This window comes from Nyctibius grandis, chromosome 5, assembly GCF_013368605.1.
Source record: "Nyctibius grandis isolate bNycGra1 chromosome 5, bNycGra1.pri, whole genome shotgun sequence".
Classification (NCBI taxonomy): Eukaryota; Metazoa; Chordata; class Aves; order Nyctibiiformes; family Nyctibiidae; genus Nyctibius; species Nyctibius grandis.
Genome location: NC_090662.1, coordinates 72395741 through 72422888, shown reverse-complemented (window position 1 = coordinate 72422888; position 27148 = coordinate 72395741). Strand labels below are relative to the sequence as shown.

Below are 27148 nucleotides of genomic sequence, written 5' to 3'. Positions count from 1 at the left end.
CCACAGAGGGGTCCCCAGCGACCCCTGCACAGCCAAGCAGAATCCATAGCATCAGCTCATACCAGGAGATGCTGCAAAAAGCTTCCATGAGGATCACAGTGTCCAAGCAAGGCACAGAATAACCAAACTTGTTACTATTAGAAAAACACAGGGAGAGGTGAGCTGCCCTTGAAAAAATAAAGTAACAGCTCAGGTTGGTACAACATCTGCTTGTAGGAACTGCTTGAAATGAGACCACAGCAACATGCACACACACACACAGAACACTTGACCATGTCCTGAAAGCAATGTTTTTTCCTTTATATCTCTTTTCAAGTTAGGAATAGTTAATGTTTCTGATTGATAGTATATATTTTAATTAAAATCAGCAATTCCATGCACAAATAAAAATGGATAATCTTATATCATTATGGATACTGTCACCTTATGGATGGATACTGTTTGTAGATAATGTTTGTGAACCAGTATTTAAGAACTATGGCACTGATCCCGAGTTCTCATCCTCACCCAAAACATTAACTTAATATAAAAGTTTAAAATGCTATAAAATGTAATAATTTCAGAGAGTTCCTATATCCATTACTTTCTCAACTAAACTCAGGAAATACATTTGCACATGAAGAAGGATATAAATTGTTGCAATTATTACTTCTAATTTCTAACAGAGACCAGAAGTGGGCTGTTTAACTTTAAAATACATTATGCATTCCCATAAGATTACAAATTAAAAATAAATGACATAAATCAAGTGGGGAAGATAACAAGCTAATGGAAGAGCAGTCAGAGAAGAAAGGCCGAGTAAACTCTGAAGTAACAGAGTAATTTAGAATGACTAAATACAAAACATGGCGGAGTAATTTCTTTACAGAAACTAAATAGAGTTGAGTAATTTCTCATAGATGATACAGAAGTAAGAACGCAAGCGGAATCTGAACAAAGAAGTACACAGGATGTTTATAAAATAGCTATTGGTAATTTAGAGTAAAGCTTATCCCACTTATAATATTGTTTGTATAACAAATCATGTGTTTAATGCTTTCAAAATTCAGCAAGGATATATGCAATTTTAAAATGGAATTTGAAAGCTACATACATGTGGTCTGGTGTCCTTTCATACAAAAAGCTTAACATTAACTTTGCTGAGAGCGAAACATGAATTATGTGCAATGTAAATTATACTCCTTGGAATCAAGCCATGACCCTTTAGCTGATACAGCAGGTTGTGATTGATACAGTGAAGCGACATTATCACCTTTTTCCTTCCTGTGCTTCGAGCAGCTGAGCAGAAAAGACATTCCTGATTTCTTGGAAGTGGATTACTAAGTAGGAATCCCTAGATGGTCTGTGCTTTATACCTAGCTGGTACACAGGGAGAGGGAAGACAACCCTTCTTCACTACAAAGGCTCTTCTACAACCATAAAGATATTTCAAAAGCACCTCTCTCTAACTCATAGCCGAAGCAGTCCTAGGTGCAACACTGTGTTAGTAGTGGGGTGAGACAAGCTCCTATAGCAGGTGTCCTCTGAGAGAGTATCTCATGGAAATACATCCGCCCAGGTCCTACAGGCTGCTGTTGATACCCAGGTCACAACACAAATGCTGCCAGAAACGCCTCTGGTGAAAGAGGAACAGGTCGATTGTGTGGGAAAAAAACGGTGCCTAGGGGCCAGCAGAAATAGGGAGGACCCCCAGCAGTCTGGATGAAGGCAGGACGTGTCGGACATGGCTGGAAAGAGCCACCAATAGCAGGGAGCAAAATGCCTCCTCCTCCTGCTTCTAGGGTTAAGAAAATTATTTTAATCGGATAGGTCCTCTTCTGTTGGAAGAATTTTTTCAGAATGACCATAGGGCCTATTGAAAATAAGAGGCTCTCCATAATATGAGGTTCTGCACATTTCAGAGCTGGATTTGAAGTGATAAGGAAAATCTATAATACTGCTTAAGCTATTAATGGAACAAACACTGTTGCTTACTACTAATACCTGGTTGCTCTCTTTGGTTATATCTTTTTACTTTTTTTGCACTGCTGCCTTCCAACCCCAGCACAGCACACCACACCACCACCAACATATTTAAATGACGGTTTTCAGCAAGTTCCTGCTCCTACTCCATTCTTTCCTTTTGTAAAGATAAGAGAAAAGCAAAGACTGAACTATAAATAAAAATGTGGACCATATCATTATGTTCTTAATGTCATTTCCTTTCATACAGGAATAAAATCCCTCATTTAAAGCAACCACCTGAAATGTGAAACATAGCAGTACTTCTACAGAGCCCAAGAATATTAACATAATGATACGTTTAGGACAAAGTGAAAGAAAATATTGTATTTAATAGAAATTGCTAGGATAATGTAATTATTTGTAATGAATGAATGGAATTTTTATTTCTCAGCGTCAAGACTTGGAACATTCTTTCCTCCTTCTGGTAACTTCAATTTTTTAATAAGAAAAGTTGAACAGGACATGAACTGGTTGAAGGAGGACAGTTCCAGAAACAGTGCTGGTTAACTTGTTTGGGGACATTGGGCCAGAACTGACTCAAATGAGTATTTTTCACCAAATGAATAACTTAATGACATGGTTCCAAGCACTGTAGATTCTTTATTGTCCACAACTTAGTCTAGTCGGGTTGTTTAGCCTGGAGAAGAGGAGGCTCAGAGGTGACCTTATTGCAGGCTACAACTACCTGAAGGGAGGTTGTAGTGAAGTGGGAGCTGGCCTCTTCTCCCGGGCAACTAGCGACAGGACAAGAGGACACAGCCTCAAGCTTTGCCAGGGGAGGTTCAGGTTGGACGTTAGGAAGAATTTCTTTTCAGAAAGGGTTATTAGACATTGGAACAGGGTGCCCAGGGAGGTGGTGGAGTCACCACCTCTGGATGTGTTTAAGAAAAGACTGGACATGGCACTTAGTGCCACGGTCTAGTCGACAGGGTGGTGTCAGGGCAACGGTTGGACTCGATGATCCCTGAGGTCTCTTCCAACCTGGCTGATTCTGTGATTCTGTGTAGTATACTCGTTTAGATTAGTTTTTGAGATACCATACACTCATGAAGTACTGGCTTCAGGCCTTTGTTACAAATGGATCAAAATTTTACTACAGTAAGTCAGCTTTACAAAATGTGCTTGATAAAATGCCAACTAAGGATGATATAGCATCTTGGCCCCATATTTTGATTAAAATCAATTGAAGTCACTAAGGAATACAGCTGAACTTCATGGTGGCATAAAGAAACTATTATACATGAGATTATCAATCAAACTTTGAGAGTCCACAAAATTATTTATGTGGCAATAAATTCCCCTTAGAACCATGGTGTTGATGCTGGCAGATGCTTTTCCAACAACAACTTGTACATTAGTTTCTGTGGGTCACTGTGGATGTGCTGGAAGAGTGAAAAGCTTACATCTACTTCATATACTAGTTTTACCTACCAGAATAAGCCACAGAAAACTCCTACTATTTGTATCTGAGCCTCCCCAGCAGTTATGAAAGACCTAAAGGGTATACTGCTATGATGAGACACAGCAGGACCAATCTTTGCCAATAATAGTTGCTGCAGTGGGAAATCACAGCTCCAAAAGCAGCAGTATGAAAATGAATTCTCAACTATTTATTAAAAAAAACCCAAAAAAACCCTAAATAATCTCATTGGTGAGAAGTGGATACATTGGCATTATTCTTAAATATTACTGGTGTTCAGTTAAATGTATCCTCCCTAATCATGTTAGCACTTCTTAACATTCAAGAGGATTAATTTTTTCCCACTGAGGCTTGTGAAGCATTATCTACAGAAGATCATATTAGAAGGGACAGGAGTGAATTTAATGCACTGGATTTGAAGTAACTTACAAAACTCATTAAAATTCCAAAGATGCAAAATGGGTATTCTGTTATGGGCTTCTGCGAATCTGGAGAACTGATTCCCACCCACTATGGGAATACTTTAAACACAAAGGAAATTCTGCAGTTAGAAACAGAAAAGCTCCATGACTTAAATGAAAAATGTGCTTTGTAAATTGAAATATATCATTAGTTTGTATTTTTCAACTGAAGCTTGTTAAATACAATCTAAGTGAGTATGGGAAAGCAAAAGACTGCTACATTTTATTTTAGCAGATGTTAGTTACGCATGGGAATCACAAATGGAGTAGTAACTTTAAACAACTGTGGCAATAGCAATGAAGAATTAAGACAATAATGGGAAAGGACAGAAAAATATTTTTTTTCTCTTCTCCAGGACAACTTAGATAATTCTTTTTCTCACAATTTATATTTACATGCTTTCTTTACTGTGTAAGCCATAAATGTTGCAAATGGACTAGCAAAGTTTGAATGAGAAATATTATCTGTTATTAGACCAGTACACAGAACTGGAAAAAGCAGATACTATTTTGGGCTGACTGTCTATTCAGAAGAACTTGCCAAAGAAAGCCTTTTCTATTTTCTTTATCTATATTCTCTTGATCAAATAGAAGATATCACCTATCCCTACAGATACTGATTATATCACAGCTATAACAGATTAGTCAATTTATTTCAGGGATATCCAAACTTTGCCCACATCCAGCCTTTACTTTTGTTTTCAGAGATATCTCCCATACGTGCTACAGATTTTGTCATCCAATGCTTCATCCCAATCTGACAGACAAGGCGGTTCAAAATGGTATGCCTCGTGCTTTGACCTATAATGTTAAGAGCCGTACCTCTCTAATATATGAGGATGGCATGCATTATACTGAAAAACTTTTAATCCGGAAAACTTTTAGTCCTGTATCAGTGATTACAGAACTCAAGAGCTAAATAAAACGCTGACTCTGGGTGCGTAGGGTCTAGCAGGCTCTGCCAGGAAAAGGAATGTGTCAGGCCTGTAGAGGCAAATGTAGATATTGAGTGAGGCACACAGCACACGTTGAATCAAATAAATGTATGAAGACAGGTACAAAGACAGAGATCAACTGTCCTGTACCATCTAGGCCCTGTTACAGGCATATTTATTTCCAGAGGTCTGCTCTTCTTTCTGAATTGCTAGACATGCTTCTGTTGGCTTCCTGTAATTTGGCTGCTGAGCTGCTCTCTCTCTCCAATTTTTGGATAAAAATTCAGGCTTGAGTTGAAAGTGCAAGGAAACGAGCTTAAACATCACAAAAGAAGAAAACCAGAGCTGAAGTGTTCAGGGTAGGCTCAAGATAGTGTTCACTGACCCGCAAAGCCACTTTGAACTATATAGGCCTTACATTAGTTTGTGTGCATACTGGAGAGAGTTCGGTATAGACGTATGAAAGTGAATAATTTAGTGAAAGAATTGGCCTTGTGATCCAAAGTCAGGGTCAAAAGGACAAAATTAGTCACATTTATTTCTGGTACAAGTTTCTTATATTAGTTTAACTAAAAAAAAAAAGGCATTCTGTAATATAGGAGTAAAATTAAAAAGTTGCAAAGAGAAATAGGAAGGAATGAGAAAAGAGAGTTGTGGGGAATGATGAATAATAGTATGGAAACAAGAGATAAAAACTGCCAGTGAAGGGATTAAGGAAGGCAAGACTTTACCAGAGCTGGGAGAAAGGATGATTATTTCAGTAGCTGAAATACAGCTAGATTGACAGTCTGTGTAGAGACTTCAACAGACAAGCTGTTATTAAACCCTCTCAGTTCTGTATTGCAGAACTCCCAGAAATACACTGTTGGACTTCTGGAATCACTGTGTTTGTGTGTGCATAAGCATGGGTGTATTGTATCTAGCATACTGGGTCCAAATCTTGATTTAGGTATCCAGGTAAAGTGGCAAGCAGAAAAAATTACTGGCAGAACATACTGTAACAGAAAGTAAGGACATTGTATTCATTTACACAAAGTGACTCATAAAAATGTGCCAGTTACAATATAAATGGTTAATGTCATTAAAAAAAGATTTAAGATCTCTATGACTACATTAAGTTATAAAAAGCAGCTAAAATTTGTTAGCAGGTAAAACATGGCAAAAATGGTATCTTGCAGTTTGGTTTCCCATGAGTGTGTAAATGCATGGCCTCAAGTACAGATAAAAGAACAGACGAAATTCCATAATAAATATTAAATGGCAATGATTCAAAAAATTATTGACTCTTTCTGTCATCTGAAGAGTGGATCTTTGCTACCTGTTTTCACTACTTACAGAATGGTTTCCCAACATTTTGGTGTGGCACATCAGTAAGACCTACATCAACAGTTCCGGCCCTTGGTTCAGAGCTTCAGATCACAAACTCACCTGCTCCTGGGTCATCTTCTGCAGCTCTTTCTCCCAGGCTGCCCGGTCATCATCCAGGTGGTAGGAAGCAGGTGGGGTGAGTCCACGCAGAATCAGGGGGTCACGGTCATGGCAGAGGGCTGTCAGATGTCCAATGTACAACTTCAACTTGCTGCGATTCTGATCAAGTTCTAAGAGGGGCTGAATTATCTGCAATAAGAGAACAGAGACAGTGAGGAACAGCCCAAGAGCCAAGCAGTGGTGAAGGCAAAGATCAAGCTCTAAGTTACAATCTTGTTCAGCATCATACTGGAAGAAACCTGAACACCCTCCCTCCCTCCTCCCAGTACTCCCGTCCCATAACCCAGCAACCATCCAGCTGTAGCAGAAAGAAACAAGGTACACTAGGGAAGGGGATGTGGTGATGATAGCTGTCTGATTAATATAGGAAATAACGATGATATGTGTGAAAAATGAATTATTATTAAATTGAATACATAAACTCTACTGATTATCCCACAGTGCTTCAGTCAACTATTTCAACTCCCTGCCTTAAGGAAAATTAATTTTTCTGATAAAAGGTGTCTGTCCACAATTAAGGCAATGGCAGTGTAGATTTTAACTCATTTTGCCAACAAACATTTCATGGTAACTTAAGTATGCAATAAACATGTTCTAAAGAGAAGAGTTTCAAATTATGCCAAGATGTTTGTTTCTAAGATGAATGTATCTCTACTGTAGAAACTGAACAGACACATATCTTAACCAGAAAGTTAAGATACGTTTTCTATAATTTTTTCTATAGTTAAAATATAGTCTTCTATAGTTTTGAAAAGGCAATGACTTTCATTTCTTACGCAATCTAGATTCTATACAGTAGACTAAAAAACTAAAATCAAAGGACTTTAATAAGTAATATTTTATTTCATTATACTTTACCCAATCTGAATCTAATCCTTGTTCCTCAGTGCAATCCAAACTGGAATCATCCAGTTCCCATAAAAAGTATCTGAAGAGCCATTTTTAATTTGTTTTACAAAAATGTGGAGCTCAAGTGCACAAATACATATCAGGAATCCCTCACTATACCCTCCCACAATAATACTGTTTCATATTGTTCTAGGTGTTCATGAGCACGTATTCAAAACTGCAATAACAGAAAACTCTAAGGTTTGCAGCTGATGAAAAATCAAGGCAGAGTCAGGCTCTGTACCTCCACACCACATAAAATGAGGTGCTGAAGCTACAGGCACTGATGTGCATCAGCTAGGAGAGCTGGAAAGCCTTGAAACAATACTGGCAACTTGTCTTCGTGTTCGCAGGCAGGGGCTGCACGTGCTGTTTGTTAGTGGGCCGGGGATATCTTTTCAATAGGACACCTCTGACCCTGCTAATGAATAAGGAGCAAGATTATCTCCGAGTCAATAGAAACAGGGTGCTGGCGCTACTTTCAACAAAGACTCTGGCTTCGACCCCTTTTAATAAGGCTGTCAGGACTCACTTACTTGGCTTCTAACACTGTTCTACGTGGATTAATTTCTGTAGAGTGAGAGGATCTGAGAGCCACGGCTAAGCTGCTAACGAATGTCAGGCTCCTTGTCCTGCAGAGTGTAGCTGCACTCAGCAGCCTACACCAGAATATCAGGGTGGCAGCAGCTACGAAAAGCCACAGCGACATGGCAGCCGTGGTAGAGGAGACAGACAAGAAACCTGCAGAGAGAGTGAGCTCATGTGCTTTATCAAAAACCCTACTGCTATTTGCAGCCTCAGGGAAACACCTGTTTACAGATATGTACACATATGAAAATATGGTTTGATGTATCAAGGCTGCAAACTGCAGCAGGGCAGAATATTCTGCTCTTTTGCACACAGGGCAATAGGAAGGGATATTTTAGTAGCATTGACACAGTTAGATTTCACTTCCATCACCAAGCACAACTGTATTTAGCCAATTATATCCATCAGCTTTGGCTGTTTGCTGAATTTGCATTATTTACCCCGATTTCTTATAATTTGGGTTACCTAGATTATGATCTGAAAGTGTACTGCCTGTGCAGGTGAAAAAAAAGTGATGCTTCTAACTTAACTGATGTCTTTCCTATCTTTCTTACTACTTGGTTTGCCCACAGAGGGTGGAGTGATGGAATATCACATCTTAAAAAAAACCTCGTTTATAAAAATGTGAAAATTAAGTAGTCAATGTCTACTAACTAGCTGTCCAATCAACGTAGTAGCTGCCTTGTATTCTTTTTCAGATACCGCAGTCTATTGAATAACCATTAGATGTGCAGATTTCAGTCTGAAAAGAATCTGACTTGCCAACCTTCCCGGCTGTTCTTTGTGAACAGAAACCATCTCCAACAAAGAGAAAGCAGAACTATCTAGCAAGTAATGACGGAAGATTTTCATACAACAGTCGAATTTGATTGCTTGGGGACAAGTCCCCTTTCGAAGCACATTCCTCCTGTACCCTTCCCCCCTTACCTCGAGCTGGAAACAGGCCAAATGAGGCGTGTGAAAGTTCTTAACTAGCAGCCTTCCCAAAGCTGTTCACAGAGCAATCATTCCTCTCGCTTGGGATCCATTAAACCCTGCCAGTCAAGTACGAAATGCCCCTATATCTGAGTTCCTGCCATATCTAATTTGAACTAGCCACTTAGCATAGAGGCACTGGGCTTCCCACACAGCAGAGCTGCCACTGCCTTATCTCAAGAGGGTGTAAGAGCATTTGCTAAGTGGAAAGGCAGTGCAGCGCTGGGTTCATAAACCACATTGCGTTCTCATGATCAGCCCGGAGCTGTGGAGCTTTCTAGGAAAACAACGGGTAAACAGACCAAACCCTGGAATATCTTCTAAAGCAGCCAGTCTTCATTAATTGCCCCGATAGGTTTAGGCCATCCTCATCAATGCCTGGAATGAAGTCTGCTTAATGTACCCTCAAGTTCAGAATATTGTTAACGGCCAGCTAAGTCTGACAACATGTTTCACTAAAAAAGGCAATCACTACAATACTGAAGTAGAAACATGAAATGCCTGACGAATCTCTCATACAATCCCAAACCATCGCTACCAACTGATAAAGACATTTGGGAACATATGCCAGAACAAATTCAACTTGGAAACATCATGTTCAGGTTTTTTGAGATTTCGCAGATTTTTTTTAACTTTAAGCATGACAAATGTGAATCTAATCGTAGTTTTGCAAGTCATTGGGCAAAAACATGCTTTAGAATGAAATTAATACTGCTTCTTCAGTGGTAGCCCTGCTGTTGCTGTACAATGGTCAGCTGAAGTAGGAGTAACTGTATTTAAAAGTTTTTTGTGATAAGAGTCTGCATTTAAATACGTATATATACGATGCATAGATAAGAAAAAGTACTTGTAACTGAATGTGGTTGGAGAGACCTATCTAAATATTTGGTCACTTTTACTGTGAGAGATGAATACACCTCCCCTACAGAGACTGTGGTGTCTAAAAGTTTGTCTGAGCAGTGTCTAACGTAAATACGCACAAACACATAGGTGGTTATATGAAAACGAAAACCAGCGAATACCAGGTGGTATAAGTGCAGCAGTGTCGAAGCGAGACAAATGCGATATTGACTATCCATAGATATCTGCAGAGTAAAGTATGGTTTTAATCAACGTGTAATAGGACTGACTCACCACAACCACCAGCTTTAAATTATGGGTTCTCTAGGCAGAAGGGCTAACGACCTGGTCACCTTTCTCCCTGCTAACATTCCCTTCTTCTCTGAAGGAAGCAGCCACTCTTCTTTTGCAGAACCAAGTAATTAACTTCACTTAGTTAATTTCAGAGAATACCTCTAAATTTCTACTTAGCAATAAATCTGTAACTCCTATTTTGAAGAAAGTCTTATGTGCACCCCTAAAAGCTTGTGTGTTTTTCCAGCTACACCAGTTGATGTTGTAAAAGTTATTTCCTTACACAACTTGCCTTACTCATCAGAATCATGCAACAACATGCATGTTGATCGTGGATCAACAGCAGTAATCTTTTTCTTACAGATACATGCCTATGATTTCTCTGAGCAACCAAAAAGGGGGAGAAAATAGCATCGTCTTGACACAGAAATGCCAATACAAAGCACCATACGAACACTTGGCACTGGCATGACTGCTGTCATACTCCCCTGTTAGCTTGACTACCCTGCTTGCACATATGCTGCATGTATACATTCACTGCAGAACACTAAAAGGCAGAGTAATGCAGATAAGTGGTCTTCATTTTGCAATCAAGTAATTCAGTAGCTTTTTCTCAATTTACCCATAAATCTTTAAATATTTGAGAAAAATCCCTGGAAGAAAAGAAGAAAATAAAACAGAATTCACAAGTAATTTGTGAGGTCAAAATTTCATAGTTTTTGTATCAAAAGTGTTATAAAGAAGTGTAGACGGAAGGAATCTGAAAGCTTCCAAGGAATTAACTAATTTGAGAAATGCTCTAGCTTGCTAGCCTGGGCTATGGACCTTGAGTGTTCTTTGAAAATCTTGCAAAGGCAAGATAAAAGGAATTCTAAAACAAACCCAACCAAACCCACAAAACACCATCAAAGACCCCCTCAAAACTTCAGACTGGACATAACAAATATGCTTGGAAAACAAGCTAAATGGAGGTAGCCATTTATCTCCTATCAATCACATTTTTCATGTGAGCGTGGGAAATGATTTTCAATCTTTGTTACACACAGATGCAACTATGCTACCCAACAAAACCTACTTCCCAAACTACCATTACACTGGAGAAGATGGGCTCAAAGTCTGGGTAAATACATATGTTTGTTAAAAAGAAATTATTCCAAGGAGGACTTGACAAATCTACCAAAAGACTGAGTGGATCATAGTGGGTCCTCAGATGCCTCCCTGTATCTGGGTTTTATTATAGATATTACGAGACAATAAAAGTTTGCTTACCTAGCAAAATATCTTATATTGGGAGATATGAAAATAAACTAAGATACTGAATGATATAGTCTGGAAGTATTTGCATAGCAAATGGAATTGCACGTTCTTGCTCAGACCATTTGTGTTTGGCAACAAACGCAAGGGTTCAACTACAATCATCTTGTAACCACTGAATGCAATGCAGTTTTATGAGGCATGAATTTGGCTCAGAAAGTGCAAAGCTTTCCCAAATTCAGAACAATTTATCACTGATGTCTTCCCTTCATTATTTTAAATGGAAACAGAAGAAAGTTCTCAAAAAGACAGAGCCTGACCTCAGTTCAGTTCAGCTCAGTTCACTGCTGCACAGAGATACTTGGTTTCTTCAGAAGACCACAACGCAAAAGCTCAGGGACAGGCTCAGTTTTCTTTAGATTTGTTTTAAAGACAGAAAAATGGATTTAAATCTAACTTTCATCATTTTCTCCTCATAAACCGAAACAAAACAACATGCGTGAGGAGCTGAAAGAGATTCTGGCTGACAGAGCTGTCTTACTCAGCTCATTTCTGACAGAATCAATTAGGAAATCATTTTTATATAGCAAATTCTTTTTGAAATTTTTATACACCATGAACAAATCCCATGGATTAATGATTTCCAGAGTTCACCCTCTTCACCTTGGGAAAAATCCAGACCATAAGAATAGAGAAAACACAAAACAGGGAAAGTAGTTTTGTCATTAGTTCCCTCTGTTTAAATAAAATCTTTTCCCCATAATGTAGGTGAAGCAAAGAATTACAGTGGGTGGGTAGGATTCCTAAAGCACTGAAAATGAGCGAGTAGTTAAAAAATATTTTTCTACATAACAAATCCAGAAGTACTTTTTCATGACACTGGCAACTTCTGTTTACACAGGCTGTGGAGCAAAAGCTTGCAGGGAACCATGAGTGGAATAGCAGGGACTACTGTAGATCAGAACCAAAATACACTGGCAGAACTCAGAAGCTTGTACCTCGACCACTGGGGAATATGAATGTTCAGGAATGAGGTACCTCAACACAGCTAAAGGCGGTGTCTACATACTGCTTGAATTTTACCTGTTTCGTCAATCTCTTACTTTCAAGAGCAAGAGCATTTGCTCAAACCCTCACCCCTAAATATAACTAATTCCACTGTGCATACATCGCATCTCTCTCTTCTGTAACAGTCCTTATGCTGCTTTCCTAGCTGAGGCAGAGGAGGGAAATTTGTAACTTAATTGCAAGATGAGATCAGAACATACAAATTCAAATGCTGGTTTTATTTGTCCAAGTTTTCTTTTGTCTTCAAGATTTCTTGGGAGTCCAGCAACCCAGCAGCTTAGTTCTGGAGCGAAACAGGATGAGCAAAGTAGGGTGAGATCTACAGAGAACTTAAAGTCTCCCACTGCAATATATTAATCTCCTTCATTCCAGAATGTTGTTCCTGTAAGCTGTGTTAGTTATCAGGTTAAAATTTTGAATAATAAATTAAATCATAGAGAGCTGTAAAACTGAGGACTCATACTTGCGATACTGACAATTAGAATATCATCAAGAAAAAAAAGTATTCCCACAGTATGTGAAAATAGTTTAACAACTGTGTGCTGCTTGTACATGCCACTATGGATTTAAATAGCATCCTCCTGATCAAACTTCTGTAGGTGTAATTAAGCAAGTTTTGTTTTCACAGAATCCATTATATTTTATGTCAATTCCTTCTCTACAAGAACATAGCAGTTTGAGAATAAGTAAGAATAACCTGCTTGTATTTTTAATCCTTTCAAGCTTTCTCACACTTGCAATCTATATAACAGTGAACAAGAAAGCACACACGTTCCTTGCTGTACTGTATTTTGTCTATTGCTTCTTCCTATTACAAGGGATGAAAGGAAACAGTGGCTAATATGCTTTTGTTTGAAAGCAGAACATTGCAGCACATACACTGGGCGAGAGTGTTCATGGGAATGCTTATGTATCAGTGACTGCATTCTTCTGTCTCCCTGCTGTCTGTTCCATTGCTAATGGAAAACAGAAGGTATTTCTTAAGTAGTCTACCAGAGAACACAATCAGTGCTTTTCCTGTTCAGATGAACTATAACCTCCCTGCCTGCAGGTGACAGAAATCTTTGTCTCGTCCTTCTCTAACATTGAGTCTTCATTCTGCTGTTCCAACTCTCTACCTGCTATATGACACTTTCAAATCAAAGCCACACGAAGCCACCAAACACCTGCTTTATCCATCTTTAGGAATTCTTTCTAGAGTTGTTTGCTCTACATTCAAATGCAAAATCCCATTAATAAATACACCTATATATATATATTAATTCTTATCTATATGTTGCATTAAACAATCAGATGTAGTTGGACTGCCCATGGTGAGCCTACTATGAGTTGGAACTGTAAGTCATGACATTTCCATCAGTAATTACGAACTTTACCAGCCAGAAAAATATAGCATCTAGATTGGCTACATGCCCTTATCAGTTTTTATTTTAGTCATATTTCTCTTGAACTTATTTTCATAGTTAATATGTTGGAAAACAGGTCTGGGCTTGATTCTTTCTCTACTCTAATATTGTTCATCCCCCCTCCCCGCTCAGTTTCTTTCCTTCTAACTGACAACTAAAAGGTGCTGGCAGCGACACCCCCAGCCTGGCTCCAGCTGTTCCACTTCTCTCTCTATCCAGCCTGTGAGTGCCAGAGCTCAGCTCCACTCTTCTTTAGGTTACCAACAGTGTATTCATAGTGTGCAGAAGCTGCTGGCGTTGCATGGTTGCATTCTGGGATGTGGATGAGTGCTATAAGAAATCTAAATGACAGAGTAATTGGGAGATAGTACAGACTATCACACAAGCTGTAAGCAACAACTCTCCTGCAAGTGTCTAGAAACAAAACTGTTTTGAGTACAGAATTCCTACTTGCTACAAAGACCAAGCCTCTAGCAAAAGATCATATTCAGCTGCAAATCAAAAAAGAAAATAAGACACAGACCTGGAATAATCTCAGTTGGTAGAAATGAATAATGGCCTTTTTGCAATTGTTTTGCTGAAAAGCACAAATCTCTACAAAAAGAAACCAGCCATCTGTTTTGAATGTTTTAGAATGTAAGTATCTACTTGTGTTCTTCTTTGATCTGTAAGAATAATAGGAAGACAGTGATACAATCCAGTTACACCTCCATTGTGAGTGCTTAATTCATCCCAGAGCTGCAGATTACAAAATTCCATCTGGAAATCTTAGTCTTATCGTTCTGGGATCAGAAAGAAGATGAACAGTGTATCAAGATCAGTTCTTTTGTGCTGGTAGATATAATATTCTTGGACAGACAATATATTCTTCAAACATAAAATAGTTATTAATACAGCAAAATAGTTGAGTTTTAAAAAAAACTAAGCTAACAGAAGAACTGTTCCCAGAAACAGAGAAAGGACCAGGAGCAGAAGTTAACATCATTTTAAGGACAGCATTTTTCTCTAGGTTGGCCCATCCCAGTCTAACAGTACTCTTTACTTACTGGGTAAAAGATTACATGACAGGATGGGTATAGAATAAGAGAGAAGGTGGAAAGGCATTGTTTCCAAATTGGAATGGTAGAAGATCAATCATAAAACAAAACATCAAGTCTGATACCAGCATTACTGAAGTTGTTCACTCCACCATAACAGGGTTGTTACTTACACTAAAGTGAGAAGGTCACTACAAAAGGCTTTCCATTATTCAGAATTATTTCGGCCAAAGGAGAAAAGGTTATTCTCCGAAGAAAGGCAAAGCTTGAAAAGGCTTGAAAAGAACAGATACTTGTCTGATCGCTAAATCAGGATTTTGAATTGCACTTCCTTAGAGCAGTAATTGTCAGTCCACAAATTCTTTGTGACTCCTTGCCTGAGCTTGACGGCACAGGAGTCTTTTGGTTTCATAATTAACGATGATGCCCACATAAGCAGGGCTCCAGAAAAGCAGGAACGGGAGGCAGGTCCTGTGATTAACTGCTACAACTGTATTCAAAGTGCTGCCCTTGTAATGATTAATTAGTTACATCACCTATTTGAGTGCATCACATTAGAGTTCTTACTAAAGGGTTGCCCATCTGGAAAGTGGGAGTGAGGAGCCATGGCTGTCACCAGTATGACAAAACAAATTTGGCATCTTATCTCTCAGTCAGGCCAAGTGATAATAATTAAGTAAAGTAAGATTATTTCATGTAGCTGCCTTCAAATTTTGCACAGCGTATGTCTCTAAGGCAAGCATAAGACACATTCCTTCACAGTGTTTTTAACACACATGAATCAAGAACTGTAACAGACATATTATAACAGATTATTATACACTACACGATTAGTTTGTAGATTTTCAGAGAGGTGAAGAAATGACCCTTCCAAGGACAAAAGATGACAATGAAGAGGCAGTGGTCTAAAAAGCTTTGTTCAGCATGCTGGAATGGCAGCTCCTTGAAATGCTTAACATACGGGTTGATTTCCCTTTTTCAGGAAGGAATAGGATCTTGGAAGGAAAAACAAGAAGTATTAATAAATTGAGTCAAATACCAATCCAACATAATTTTGGGAACAAATTCAAAATGAGGTATTAGAATCACCATCATATCACTGTAACAACACTATTTTAGAATATTGTGTAATAATATTACCTAGCACTTATATAGCACTTTTTCCACTTTAGAAAAACTTCAGCTCATTTTACAATTAGAGAATTTGAGACAGAGAGAAAGAGAACAAGTGAGTGGTTGGAGACAATGCCAGGAAAGAATTTATCTTCTGAATCGTGGCCTAGTGCCGTGTCCAGTAAATTACATTGTAATATGAGTCAGGCACGAAAGCTTGGTGGTTTTGACCATTCTGCATGATCTAACAACTAAAAAGACCATACTGAAAATAAATTTATTTAAAAGGCTTATGAGGCCACAGTGTAGTAAGTGACAATACTGAGAACCTAAAAGAAGTGTGACAGTAGGATGAGCAGCTCTCTACATGCTGCAAACATAAAATGTGTCTCACATGGAGAGAAGGATCACATTTATGCAGTGAATGAATGCCTGTGTAATCATTTGAAAATGGAACTCATCATGAATAATACATTTACTTTGCCAGAAGAAACCAGTATATTAATCCAAGCACCAAATAATGTAGAAAAAAATCAATCTTCTCAAACTTCCCAAACTATAGACACTTCTAGTTCTGTAGTGATCTCAGTGAAAAGTTCATGGGGTTTGACAGCTGTAGCAAAGGTTAAATTAAGCCCCAAGATGTCCTGCCCTATCTCCCTCAATGTCATTATTTCTATCCCTCTTACTCTACCATTATAATAGTCACAGTTCTTCAGACTACGACCTGTTGCCTGTCACCTGCTTCTGCCACTTTCCTCTAGGTGTCCACTCGTTGCACATTTCCTTTTAGCTGTAAGATGGAAATAAATAAATGCCTCCTCCAAAACAAGCAAAAAGAAAATGGTGAATGCTCATCCTGGGCATTCCTAGGGGTGAGACAATATTGCTGTGCAGACACAAGTTAGAAACACATGGCTTACAACCTGGAGCATTGAGCTGGTTTTTGCATATGTCTACTAGTATCAAGTTCTCTGTGAGATTTAGCTGCTTCTATCATTCTTACTTCAATCCTTTTAATACCTTTGTCCTAATAAATAGAATACAGAAATGTATTTCAAGCTCCATTACCCTTTAATAATCACAAATGTCTGTTTAGGATGAGTGCGCTTTTAGAAACAATATATTCATTAAAGATGTCCTTCAGAATACTATGAGCTCTTCATTAAAAACTATAGTTACAAAATTCAGACTGAATTCATTAAACATTCTTCGTATCGATGACTTTCCCTCTGTTCCAATTCTTAGGTTTAGATGACTCTTGTCTACAGAAAAACTCTTGGCAAAGTCAAATTACAACATTAAAAAGGTAGCCTTTGGTACACAATGCATACATGTAATCTGGTGATGCTGCAAATTATAATTTATACTGTTTTTGACAAGGAGTCTATGAAATTTACTTGAATTGACTGTTTTTCAGTTCCTAAAAATGATTCAAATATTCTCCTGTTATGACTTACCTCCACAGACATCACCTCTGAAATCTTAAGAGGTGTTAAATTATGCTAGTGTCTTCAGCAGTCAACTCGCAATGCCTACTGCTTCTGTGTTAAAATTTGTCAAACTCAAGTATTAAAGAAAAACGTCACCAATAAGAGGCGTTTTGTCTTGCAATATTTTTACGGTAACAGGAACTTGTTGATATTTCCATAATCTTGAAAAATCCCCATTTTTATGCACTCCCATTCAATGGTAGCTCTTTGATCATTCCACTGTTACTCTAATAAGCATAAAATTCATTTTCGGATTTTGTTCCTGGAATTCAAGCACAGCAAAACCAAATGTTTTGCTCCTTAGCAGGCGTATCTGTGAATTCAGGATTTGTTGGCAACCGTTAATAGAAAATGCTTCCACAGAATGAGTTCAAAAAGCTTGTCTAGTGACACCATCTACTAGGCTCCAGCTCCTACTGCAAGCCAGAGCCATGGAAGATGGAAAGAAAAACGCTCTACAACAGCATGCACTCTTAAAAACACACATACAGTATGTATAAATTACATACCAGGATAAATCTCTCAGTTCTCAGAGTTTCAGTTTTGCTCTTCCTCTGTTCTTGCCCATAGCACTTTTATTCTGTCCTTGCTTTGATTGCCTTTCACTCTTCAACGGTTTTTTGTGATCCTATGCCCACCATATCCCTTCAACAAAAGCAGTCCTCCTCATTTCTGATGGGCAGAGGTGACAGAAGCAGGTTTCTGAACAACACCCACACTTTCTCACTTCATAGGTAGCATGGATGTGCTTCACAAGAAAACTAGATGAATTGAGCAGCTTGGGAAGTTTATATATGGAAGCTTTGCTTCTTCTTTCCCCCAATATAGCACATACATGGTAGATATTTACAAGAAGATACACACATATCCTTTCATATGTATTATCATATGATATCATAAAGTGTAAATGCATATTATTTTTGATAAAGATGAGTAATAACTAATTAAGCCATTGGCCAGACCATTTTAGCATCTGAGAAAGTCAAAGGGGCATCCTCATGAGAAAGCATATTGGAATACGCTTGGATGTAGAGGAGGCTAGAGCTCCATCTGGGGAATAAAAGGAGTCAGACAGCAAGAAAACGAGCCTAGAGAAAAAGGCTAGGAAAGACTATTTCAGGATGAAAGATGGTATATACATTGACCTGTAAACTGAAATGTAAACTACCATTCTCTGAAACTACAGGAAGGGTGCATATGTTTAAAAACAGTGCTCCATTTCAGGGGAGCTATATCTGATAATGCTGTCATGTACAGAACTGGCATAATTAAATATTAAATTTGGTCAGTTCCAGAATGCTGAAGGGTAAAAGCCTTCAACTGCAAAACATAAAAATAAAATAATGCAGTTTGCTATTGTATATATTTTGATGGTCTCCATTTTATCTTCAGTATTGACCAGAGGTGATTACATCCTCAGACCTAAAGGAACTGTAAAAACCAGTTATTGCCAAGTCCTATGCTATTAGTCACTTTTTTATCATCGTAATACATACATTTCACTTAACACATGCAGATTAGGGACTCTGTGACTTACAATTTCTTCGCTTTTACAAAGAGAATAAGGACTTTTTTTTGAATGTACATGGAATATCGTGGTAAAAACATGTACTTTGTTGGGAATAATTGGCTTGGGAGGCATCAATCACCTTTATACTTTCCCTGTTGTATGCAAGACAATCTTGAGGCTCACGTTTCTCAGATGAGATGCATGTAAGGCAAGGATGCTGTCTGCCTCATTGTTTTGACTAGGATATTCTGTAATATGCTTTCCTGAGGAAAGTGCCTCAAGTACAAAGTGGAGAGATATGCTATATTTAATATGAACCACCCATTAGCTCAGTGAACTAAGAGAAACCATCCTCTTAGCACAGTTGCATTCATAAATGTATCAGCAGATGGGAGAGGAAAAGAGAAAGATCTTTCTATCAGGGTTTTCTACACAACCTCCATGTTTGCTCTAGAATGAAAATCAGAACTATTCCTACCTTCACAGTGAGCGTCTTCTTCCTTTTCATCATTTACTTACCTGATCTTTCCTGTTTAATTGCTGTGCTTCAGCAGACCTTTACAAGCATTATCTCTAAAACTTTTAACATCATATACTAACACACAACCATTGCAAGAGCGGTGATTCAAAAAGAATGTGAAATCAACAGCGAGTGTAAAGTAATGAAGCACTTTATCAATTTTTCCATGAAAGAGATTTTCTCAGTTCAAACCCCAAGGCATGAAATTCAAGTTTGACACTGCCACAGTTGGATTAAATTTTTCAGATGGTTGACTTGAAAAGAGGGATCTGATCTATACAGTCAGACAGACATGTAAGTCTGCAGTTAATTGAGCAAGTGGAAAGAGATGAGAGAGTAGCGTATTCTTTCATGAATGTTTTACAAATCTAATATAAAGTAACAATTTTCAGAAATGCAAGGGTCCAATATTTCCACAGAGATTTTCAGAAGAGTTTTCTTTCAATTAATTGATATGGAAAAATCAAATTCTGAGAAAAACTGCTAAGACACTAATGTGAAATATTTTTTCTTAAAAGGATAATCAAAGAAACAAAAAGTTTCATACAAATTTTTAAAATACTGTCATCACATCTCAATCCTTTAAAATACTTTAAGTACTTCAAATTAATTTATTCTGCTTTAAAACTGATACTACAAGGCATAAATGAATTCTAGGTACTGTAGCCTAATAATCCGTCTTTGACTTTTGTAGCTCTATGTCAAGGCTCCTGGTCAATAAAAGATGTTTTCTTCTTTGCTAGAGAACAGGCATGAGGAGAAGGGCTCTGTCCTGTGTACTGCCTTGTCTTCTGGAAATGGGGATTGTTGTGGAGACAATTTGATGGCAGAAAAGCGAAAATTGTGGACGCAGACATAGAGAAACAAAATGTACTTTAAATGACAAATAGCTCCCAATTTCTCTCCCATTGTTTTGAGAGAACGAGGGAGATGGAAGGGAGAGGGGAAGGTTAAGGGGATATTCCTCTTTGCCTTCAAATTTACAGAAAATTTATATTGCTAGTCCGTATAAAGAATCATCTATTCTGAGCTGACAAATATCTGCGACTAGTTAGGTCAGCATGCATGGAAGCAATCTCGGCAGCAGATCTCAACATGCTTAAAAACTTCAGGAGGAACATTATCTTCAGGAGGAATATTATCTCTGAGCAAATTCTTTACTAACCAGAATCGAAAAAGCATACATAGATTTGGCTACAGTGCAAACTGCTTTGAAAAAGAATCTGACTGAAAACATTTCCTCCATGAAGTCAATGATAAATGATATGAGAGACATTTCCTGTTCTCTCGTACGCATTAAGAGTTTGCTTTGCGTAGGAACTCAATTACATGCCCTGTAGTTCTCCCCACAAAGTTCTCCCCACAAGATCATGAAACAACGACACGATGATTAGAAGAAGAAAATCACAAACTACACATGAACAGACAAGAAATGCCCTCATGCAGAGACTACACAAGCAAGGGGGAAGGAGCACAACCACGTTTCACAAAGCACACGGTAGCAAGATGTGAGAATGACTGTTTGAAACTTTTTCATTGGCAAGAAAAGTTGATTCTCACCGTTCTGAACAAAATGGCTGAACTAAGAGCATCTGACCGGTTATGCCCAAATACCCTCCTCCTCATCCTACCGGTGCAGAGGTGGCAATGGGAGAAAAGCCCCAGAGCAGCATGGGAATGAAATAAAGAGTTGGTTAGTATTTAAAGCACATATGTAAGTACAAATAGTAGTACAAAGTGTTTAATTCCTTATGCAATATTCTGAGCCACCTCGAGTTACAGCTTTCTTTGCTCTCTTATAGGCTTTGGCAGCTTTTAAAATGCCCCTATGCAAAGGGAAAGTGCAATCAGACCCTCCTCCCGCTCCCTCCTCCCTATCGCCCTCCCCTGCGAGGTCTTTGCAAGAATTTCCTTAAAAGTTTAAATTTAATCTTTTCTTTACATTTTATCTTTTCATTTAATCTGTGGATGCTACACTGCATTCATTTGCAAGCATGCACTACAGTTACATTCTGGAAATGGCTTCATTTCTCTATAGACTTGCAATGTAGAAACAACAGTTGTTCCATCATTTCTTCCAAATTAAGATTAGGAAAGCCATTTAATTTTTCAGTATTAACAATTGGACTCTCTGAAAGAAGGTAAAACCAACATTTTCCAAAAACATTGCATAAAATTCAAGCCAGTCATTTTACAGTTCTTTATTTATCATCTGGAGGAGGGTATTAAAACAAGATGCAAAAGGAAGTTTCTTTGAAAATGAGAATTTTTCTGTTCATTCCTTTGTATATACCCCTTACTGTCTTCTGATACAGACATGAAAAGAGATTTTTAAAGATCTATTTTTGCAAGGTGAATAGGTAACTTTTTTTGCCATTTTCCTCTTGTACCTTACTCATAATTTCTGCATATCAGTTGGCTGGTGCTTAAAGGTGTAGAGTTGAGACGCCTTCCTTCAGATCTCAACAATTTCTAGATGAGCCAGAGGGCGAAGAGGAGCGCCAAACATTCCTTCACTTTGTCAAGGCAGTGATTAATGATTGCTAATATTTTAATTAAACTGGAATGGATGAGATTACAACATGGAATATGCAATTACATTGGCATTTTCTGTGCTACCCAAGGGATAGGTAATCTCTCTGATAGTTATCAAGCACACGGCTGTGCTTTGTAAATGACACAGGAGGCTCCTCACTGCCTTGGAGATGGTAAATTGATTTTCCTTCAGTTCACGGCCCATTGAGTTTGTGAGGGAGCAGTCTGTGCTCATTTGGCACAGAAGCTGGGATTTCCTCATGGGAAATGAAGGGAACTGCTCATATGCAATCCATAGATCAGAAAGCTGATCTTGGAACATGATTTCCTGCTACTGAAGACAAGAAACAGTCCTGGACACTCCACACACTCAAGCAGTAAACCTGGGTTACTAAAATCTGAATATGCCAGACAGGACTCCAGTCTTGCATTTTAAGAGAGTAACATTTCTTTCTTCCCCTTCATTGTCTGCCCCCTCTTCTCCACCTACTTAATAACAGCTTGGCATTTTAGGAGTTTTCAAGGAAGCCGACACAACAGCAACATCCATTTCTCATTTATAACTGCACTCTGGAATCTATTTTTGTTCCAAGGTACTGTAAGCATGTCACGGAAAATTACCTATGACTCAAAATAATCAGCCCCCATAGTAAAAATTACTTTAAAAGTGAAAAAGAGAGATGCATTACCTGGTCAGGGGAGGGCTTGTGGTTGGTTTGGTTGGAATGGGATGAGGATTTGAGGTGGTCATCCTCATAGTTGTCAGCCATCAGCTTCATACGGTTCTGAGTCTATTAAAAAAAAAAAAGAAGAATCTCAGTCTACCTTCTAATGTGATCATAGGGACTAAAGGGAATAGGGTATTTATGCTATCCTGTATATCCAAAATCCATATATGGAAAAAAATAAGACACATGCATAAAACATTAGTAGGTAATACTGTAGAGAATTGGTAAAAACTGGGAGACACATTCCAACCACTTCACTGTGAGGCTAAATTAGTTTTTCAAATAAGTGGCTCATCTAACTTGTACATACTAAAACTTGTGCTGTACATGTGTGTACAAAGAAACTAATTCCTTCTTATAGAGCCTTGGGATTAAGGTTCAAACACCAATTTGGAGAACAACTCAATGAAAACTTCAGTTAGATATCCCTAAGTCAGTTAAAAAAAAAAAAAACAAGCCCAAAAAAAGAAATCATTTTCAAAAAAAAGAGTAAACAAGCTGAAAATATGTTATTACTTAAGAAGTCCATCCAGTTTCAATATGCAAATCAGTTTTCAATTGATATACCAAAGAGTAGGAAAATTCTGAGACTGGTCAGAAAAACGCGAATTATAGAAAAGCCTTCCTGTGAGGAAATTAAAAGGTTAATAAATAAGTCTTTGGGAAGAAAAGGTGACATAATAAAGATTTATAAAATTAAAAACTGCACACAGTCAAGCAAAGAATTAACAAAATGCGCCAGGGGAGGTTCAGATTGGATATCAGGAAAAATTTCTTCACTGAAAGGGTTGTCAAGCATTGGAACAGGCTGCCCAGGAAAGTGGTGGAGTCACCATCCCTGGAGGTGTTTAAAAGATGAGTAGATGTGATGCTTAGGGCCACGGTTTAGTGGTGGACTTGGTAGTGTTAGGTTAATGGTTGGACTCGATGATCTTAAAGGTCCTTTCCAACCAAACCGATTCTATGATTCTATGAAAATATAAAACAAGTTTCTTAGGTTTTCTTCAACTTCTCAGGAAATTTCAAGTTCCAGAGGATATATAATTTTTAAAAGCATAAAATATAAAAAAAATTGTGTAAGAATAAATGGATTACCTTACCTTAACATTACCATTCTAAGTAAGCAATTGCAATAAACATTAAAATATACTACACAACTCTGTCTGCAAAGAACAGTGTTAGTAAGATAAAGCCCCTTTAACATACTATCCCAAAGTGAGGTCCCCAAGCACCTACAAACACACACACACACACAAAGACAGAAAAACACCTGGGTAAAATGTCCCACCTCCCCAGCAGGGCTACAAGGACCATTCAGGCAGCAATGACACTCTAGGAGTAGCCTAGAGGGAACTACGAAAGAGCTGGATCTGGGGTCTTGCAAAGTGAACTGCCGTCCCTGCGTCAGCTGCTTCACTTCAAGTTATCCGGGTGCTACTGTCACTGGGCACTCATACTTGCAGCAGACTCAAAATGGAGTGATGGCATTTCTCCTCCCAGCTCATAAGGTAGACAAAACCCCAGTCTGAGCTTTGTGAAATCCTTGTGTTCCAAAAAAATACAAAGGCTAGCCAGATCTATGTTAGGTATGATACACAGTAAATTATATAGAGCTAGACATATTAAATCATTGGAGATGCACTAAAATTAAATGTCTTAAATGAAAGCTCAAAGCTTGCTGTAAAAATGCCAGCAGTTGATTCAATCCCTTCATAACTGAGTGGTTTCTCACTGAAAACTCTAATTTTAACTAGTGTCTCGAGGCTAGAGAATGCAGATTCTACTTGAATGCATTCAGATCATTATAGAGAAGGTCCAGGGTTTGGATCTGGATTTGATTTTATTTTGGATTAATTTAACAAAAGCTAATAGTAAATTGAGCTTAAGCAATAAGCAATTTCATCATACAAAATCTTCACTTATTTTTGCTCTGTTCTGTCAAACAAGTTTTGAATTCCAAGTCTGACTCACCATTCATAAATCACTACTTGAAACATGCTTCATTAATACTTAACCAGTTTATTGTAAAGGTGCCTTCTCCATATTTATTATTTTATTATATTTAAGGCTGGCTCTTTAAAAATTTCTTCTTTGCAATGAGAGCTACTGAGTTTAAATGATTTCACATTTCTTTGGAAATTTTTGGTTTTGATAATAAATAATAACTTCTTACATGACTTTCAGTGCATATGTGAAAAAATCTATCACAAAGCAGAATTTTAGCAGAATGTTAGTACAGCACATTAACTTTTCTGAGAGAAAAAATAGCTCTGCCCAGAGAGAGGCAGCATGTTTTATGATACTGCATGAAAAAAAACCCTAAGTTAGCACTAATACAGAAAAGGAAGAATATAAAGATCTAAACATTTAAAGCACAGTATCTCTCTCAAAATTCTGAAGCGGAATTGAAGAGGTTGTGTACTTCTGTCACTTCAAGTAGAACATCCTACTATTAATACTTGACAGGAGGTATGAGAAGAGGCTGAGAGAATTGGGCTGGTTTAGCCTGAAAAAGAGGAGGCTTCTTTAATCACTTGATAGAAGGAAATAGAGAAGATAAAGCCACACTCTTCCTGGAGGGGATAGGACAAGAGATGATGGATGTAAATTGGAACACAGAAAATTCTCATTAGAGATCAGGAAAATTCTTTTCCTAATGAGGCTGATCAAACACCAGAACAGGCTGCCAAGAGGCTGCGGCATCTCCATCCTTGCAGATACTGAAAATGTGACTGGCCAAGGCCTTGAGCAAGCTGCTCTAGCTAATGATGCTCTCAGCAGGTGGTTGGATGCGGAGGTCCACTCCAATCTAAAATATGCTGCAATTATTATTTGAGCTTTTCATCTTCAGATAATTTTATAGCTAGTAAGGCTGGAGTTTTCAAAAAAAGAGGGAGCTAAGTTCCAAAATTCCTCCTAGTTGCTAAATATGATTTAGCTGCTTAGCTCCATTACAGCCCTTGGAACATTTTAACCCAGAACAATCCCTGCAGCATCCCAATGATGACAATCATACAGGATCAGTTAACCTAGAAAGACATTTTCTATGTTCCCCCTTTAATCCATTCTGACCTTCCACTGCTTCTGCTGTTAATCTAAGAGTACATGTTTGTGATATACAAGTCTTGTCAAGAAAATACCAAAACAAGTAATGTGGTTTCACTACAGGAACTAATTTACACATATGTCATTGGAATTAAGGAAAAGTCAAGAGAGGGAAGAAAAGCAGTTTATTTCCTGATGGATACCGCTAAAAATTATTTTCCAACATTAAAACTCCAAGCAGTGTTGCAAATTTATAATAAATAAAATAAAATATAATATATAATATTTTTCTAATTCTCTATGTCAAACATGGAAACAAAAAGCTTCTGCTTAGGACTGGAATACTAACGGATGAACTTCTAATTGCAAATTTTTAAAATAACTGGAAATAAGTGAACTCAGTTTCTCTCCTATTGCTCCTCTCCAGAAAAAAATGTTCAAAAGGATGGAAATTTCTAGAGCGTATGGCTGTTGCAATAATTTTTTTAAAAAAAAGGTTTACTTTACTGTGGGGACCCACTCCAACATCCTGCAGTCCTGAACTGCTTTGTCATGGTGCTATTATACAATCCACTCCCACCTTATGAGGTTATGGCTCAGATCCTAGGGCAAACATTTCTACATCACTGTAAAAAGTATGAACAACAAAGTGGTTTAACCACTGTGTCCTGCGAGAAAATAAATGAGCAGCGCAGACAAATCGGTTATGTCAGGAGTGCTTTTGTCTAAAACCTCCAGAGCTTGTAAGCAGAACTAGCGATGAGAAGAACCGGATGTCAGATCCAAATTTTATTTAAAAAATACCATGCGCCATTACAGGTACCTTCTTCATGTATGTGCAGACAAAATGCTAGAATGAAAAAAGCTGGACAAAACTCCACAACTCAATAGGTTTCTTGATTTTTTTCCAGAAGGTTTCTTACTATTTTTTGACAGAACAGACTTCATAACCTTATTCCTTGCTCTCCAATCATACACCCTCCCGAAACCTCACACCTTGTCAAAGCCCTTAACAGCACTCTTTAGTCTCCCAATAATCACTGTGCAAAATAACAGCCCCAAACCCTTTAGACTAGTATCAATCCTCAAAATTACTAAAGAACCATCGCACACTCTCATGCTCCTAACTGAAACCCAGGAATGACTGTGGACAAGTTGCCACAAGAGCTCTGCAGACCAGAGTCTGTGAACTGCAGATCTAAAGCATAACATTTGCAAGGGTATTTTATCTAAAAAAACCCCAACTTATTGCAGTTATATATTAGACTATACTCTAGTACTATCAGATCTTGCCCACTCTCCCTTTTTTTTCCCCCTAGAACTTCTGCAATTGTCCTTTTGCCTCTCTGATACACGTATTCTTAATGCCCTTCTTGCTTCCTGTCATTATTTAACCCTAGCCTCTGCCCCATCCCTTGCTACTGCAGGCAGTTATATTGAAAGAAAAAAGCACCAAGAGAAAATATGAGATAAACTTGTTTTAATCATAAATGTGAATGGTCAGCATCAGCACTTCTTTTAAACATGCTCTCTTTTCTTTGGTTGC

General features: G+C 38.0%; 1 protein-coding gene across 1 annotated transcript in view; it reads right to left on the bottom strand.

Annotated features, from left to right (window-relative positions):
* Positions 1-27148, bottom strand: part of ERC1 (ELKS/RAB6-interacting/CAST family member 1) — a 310530-nt gene that overhangs the window by 13109 nt on the left and 270273 nt on the right. The window contains 2 exon segments of the mRNA XM_068401134.1: positions 6249-6437; positions 22519-22620. Of these exon segments, the coding sequence (XP_068257235.1) occupies positions 6249-6437; positions 22519-22620 (291 nt within the window).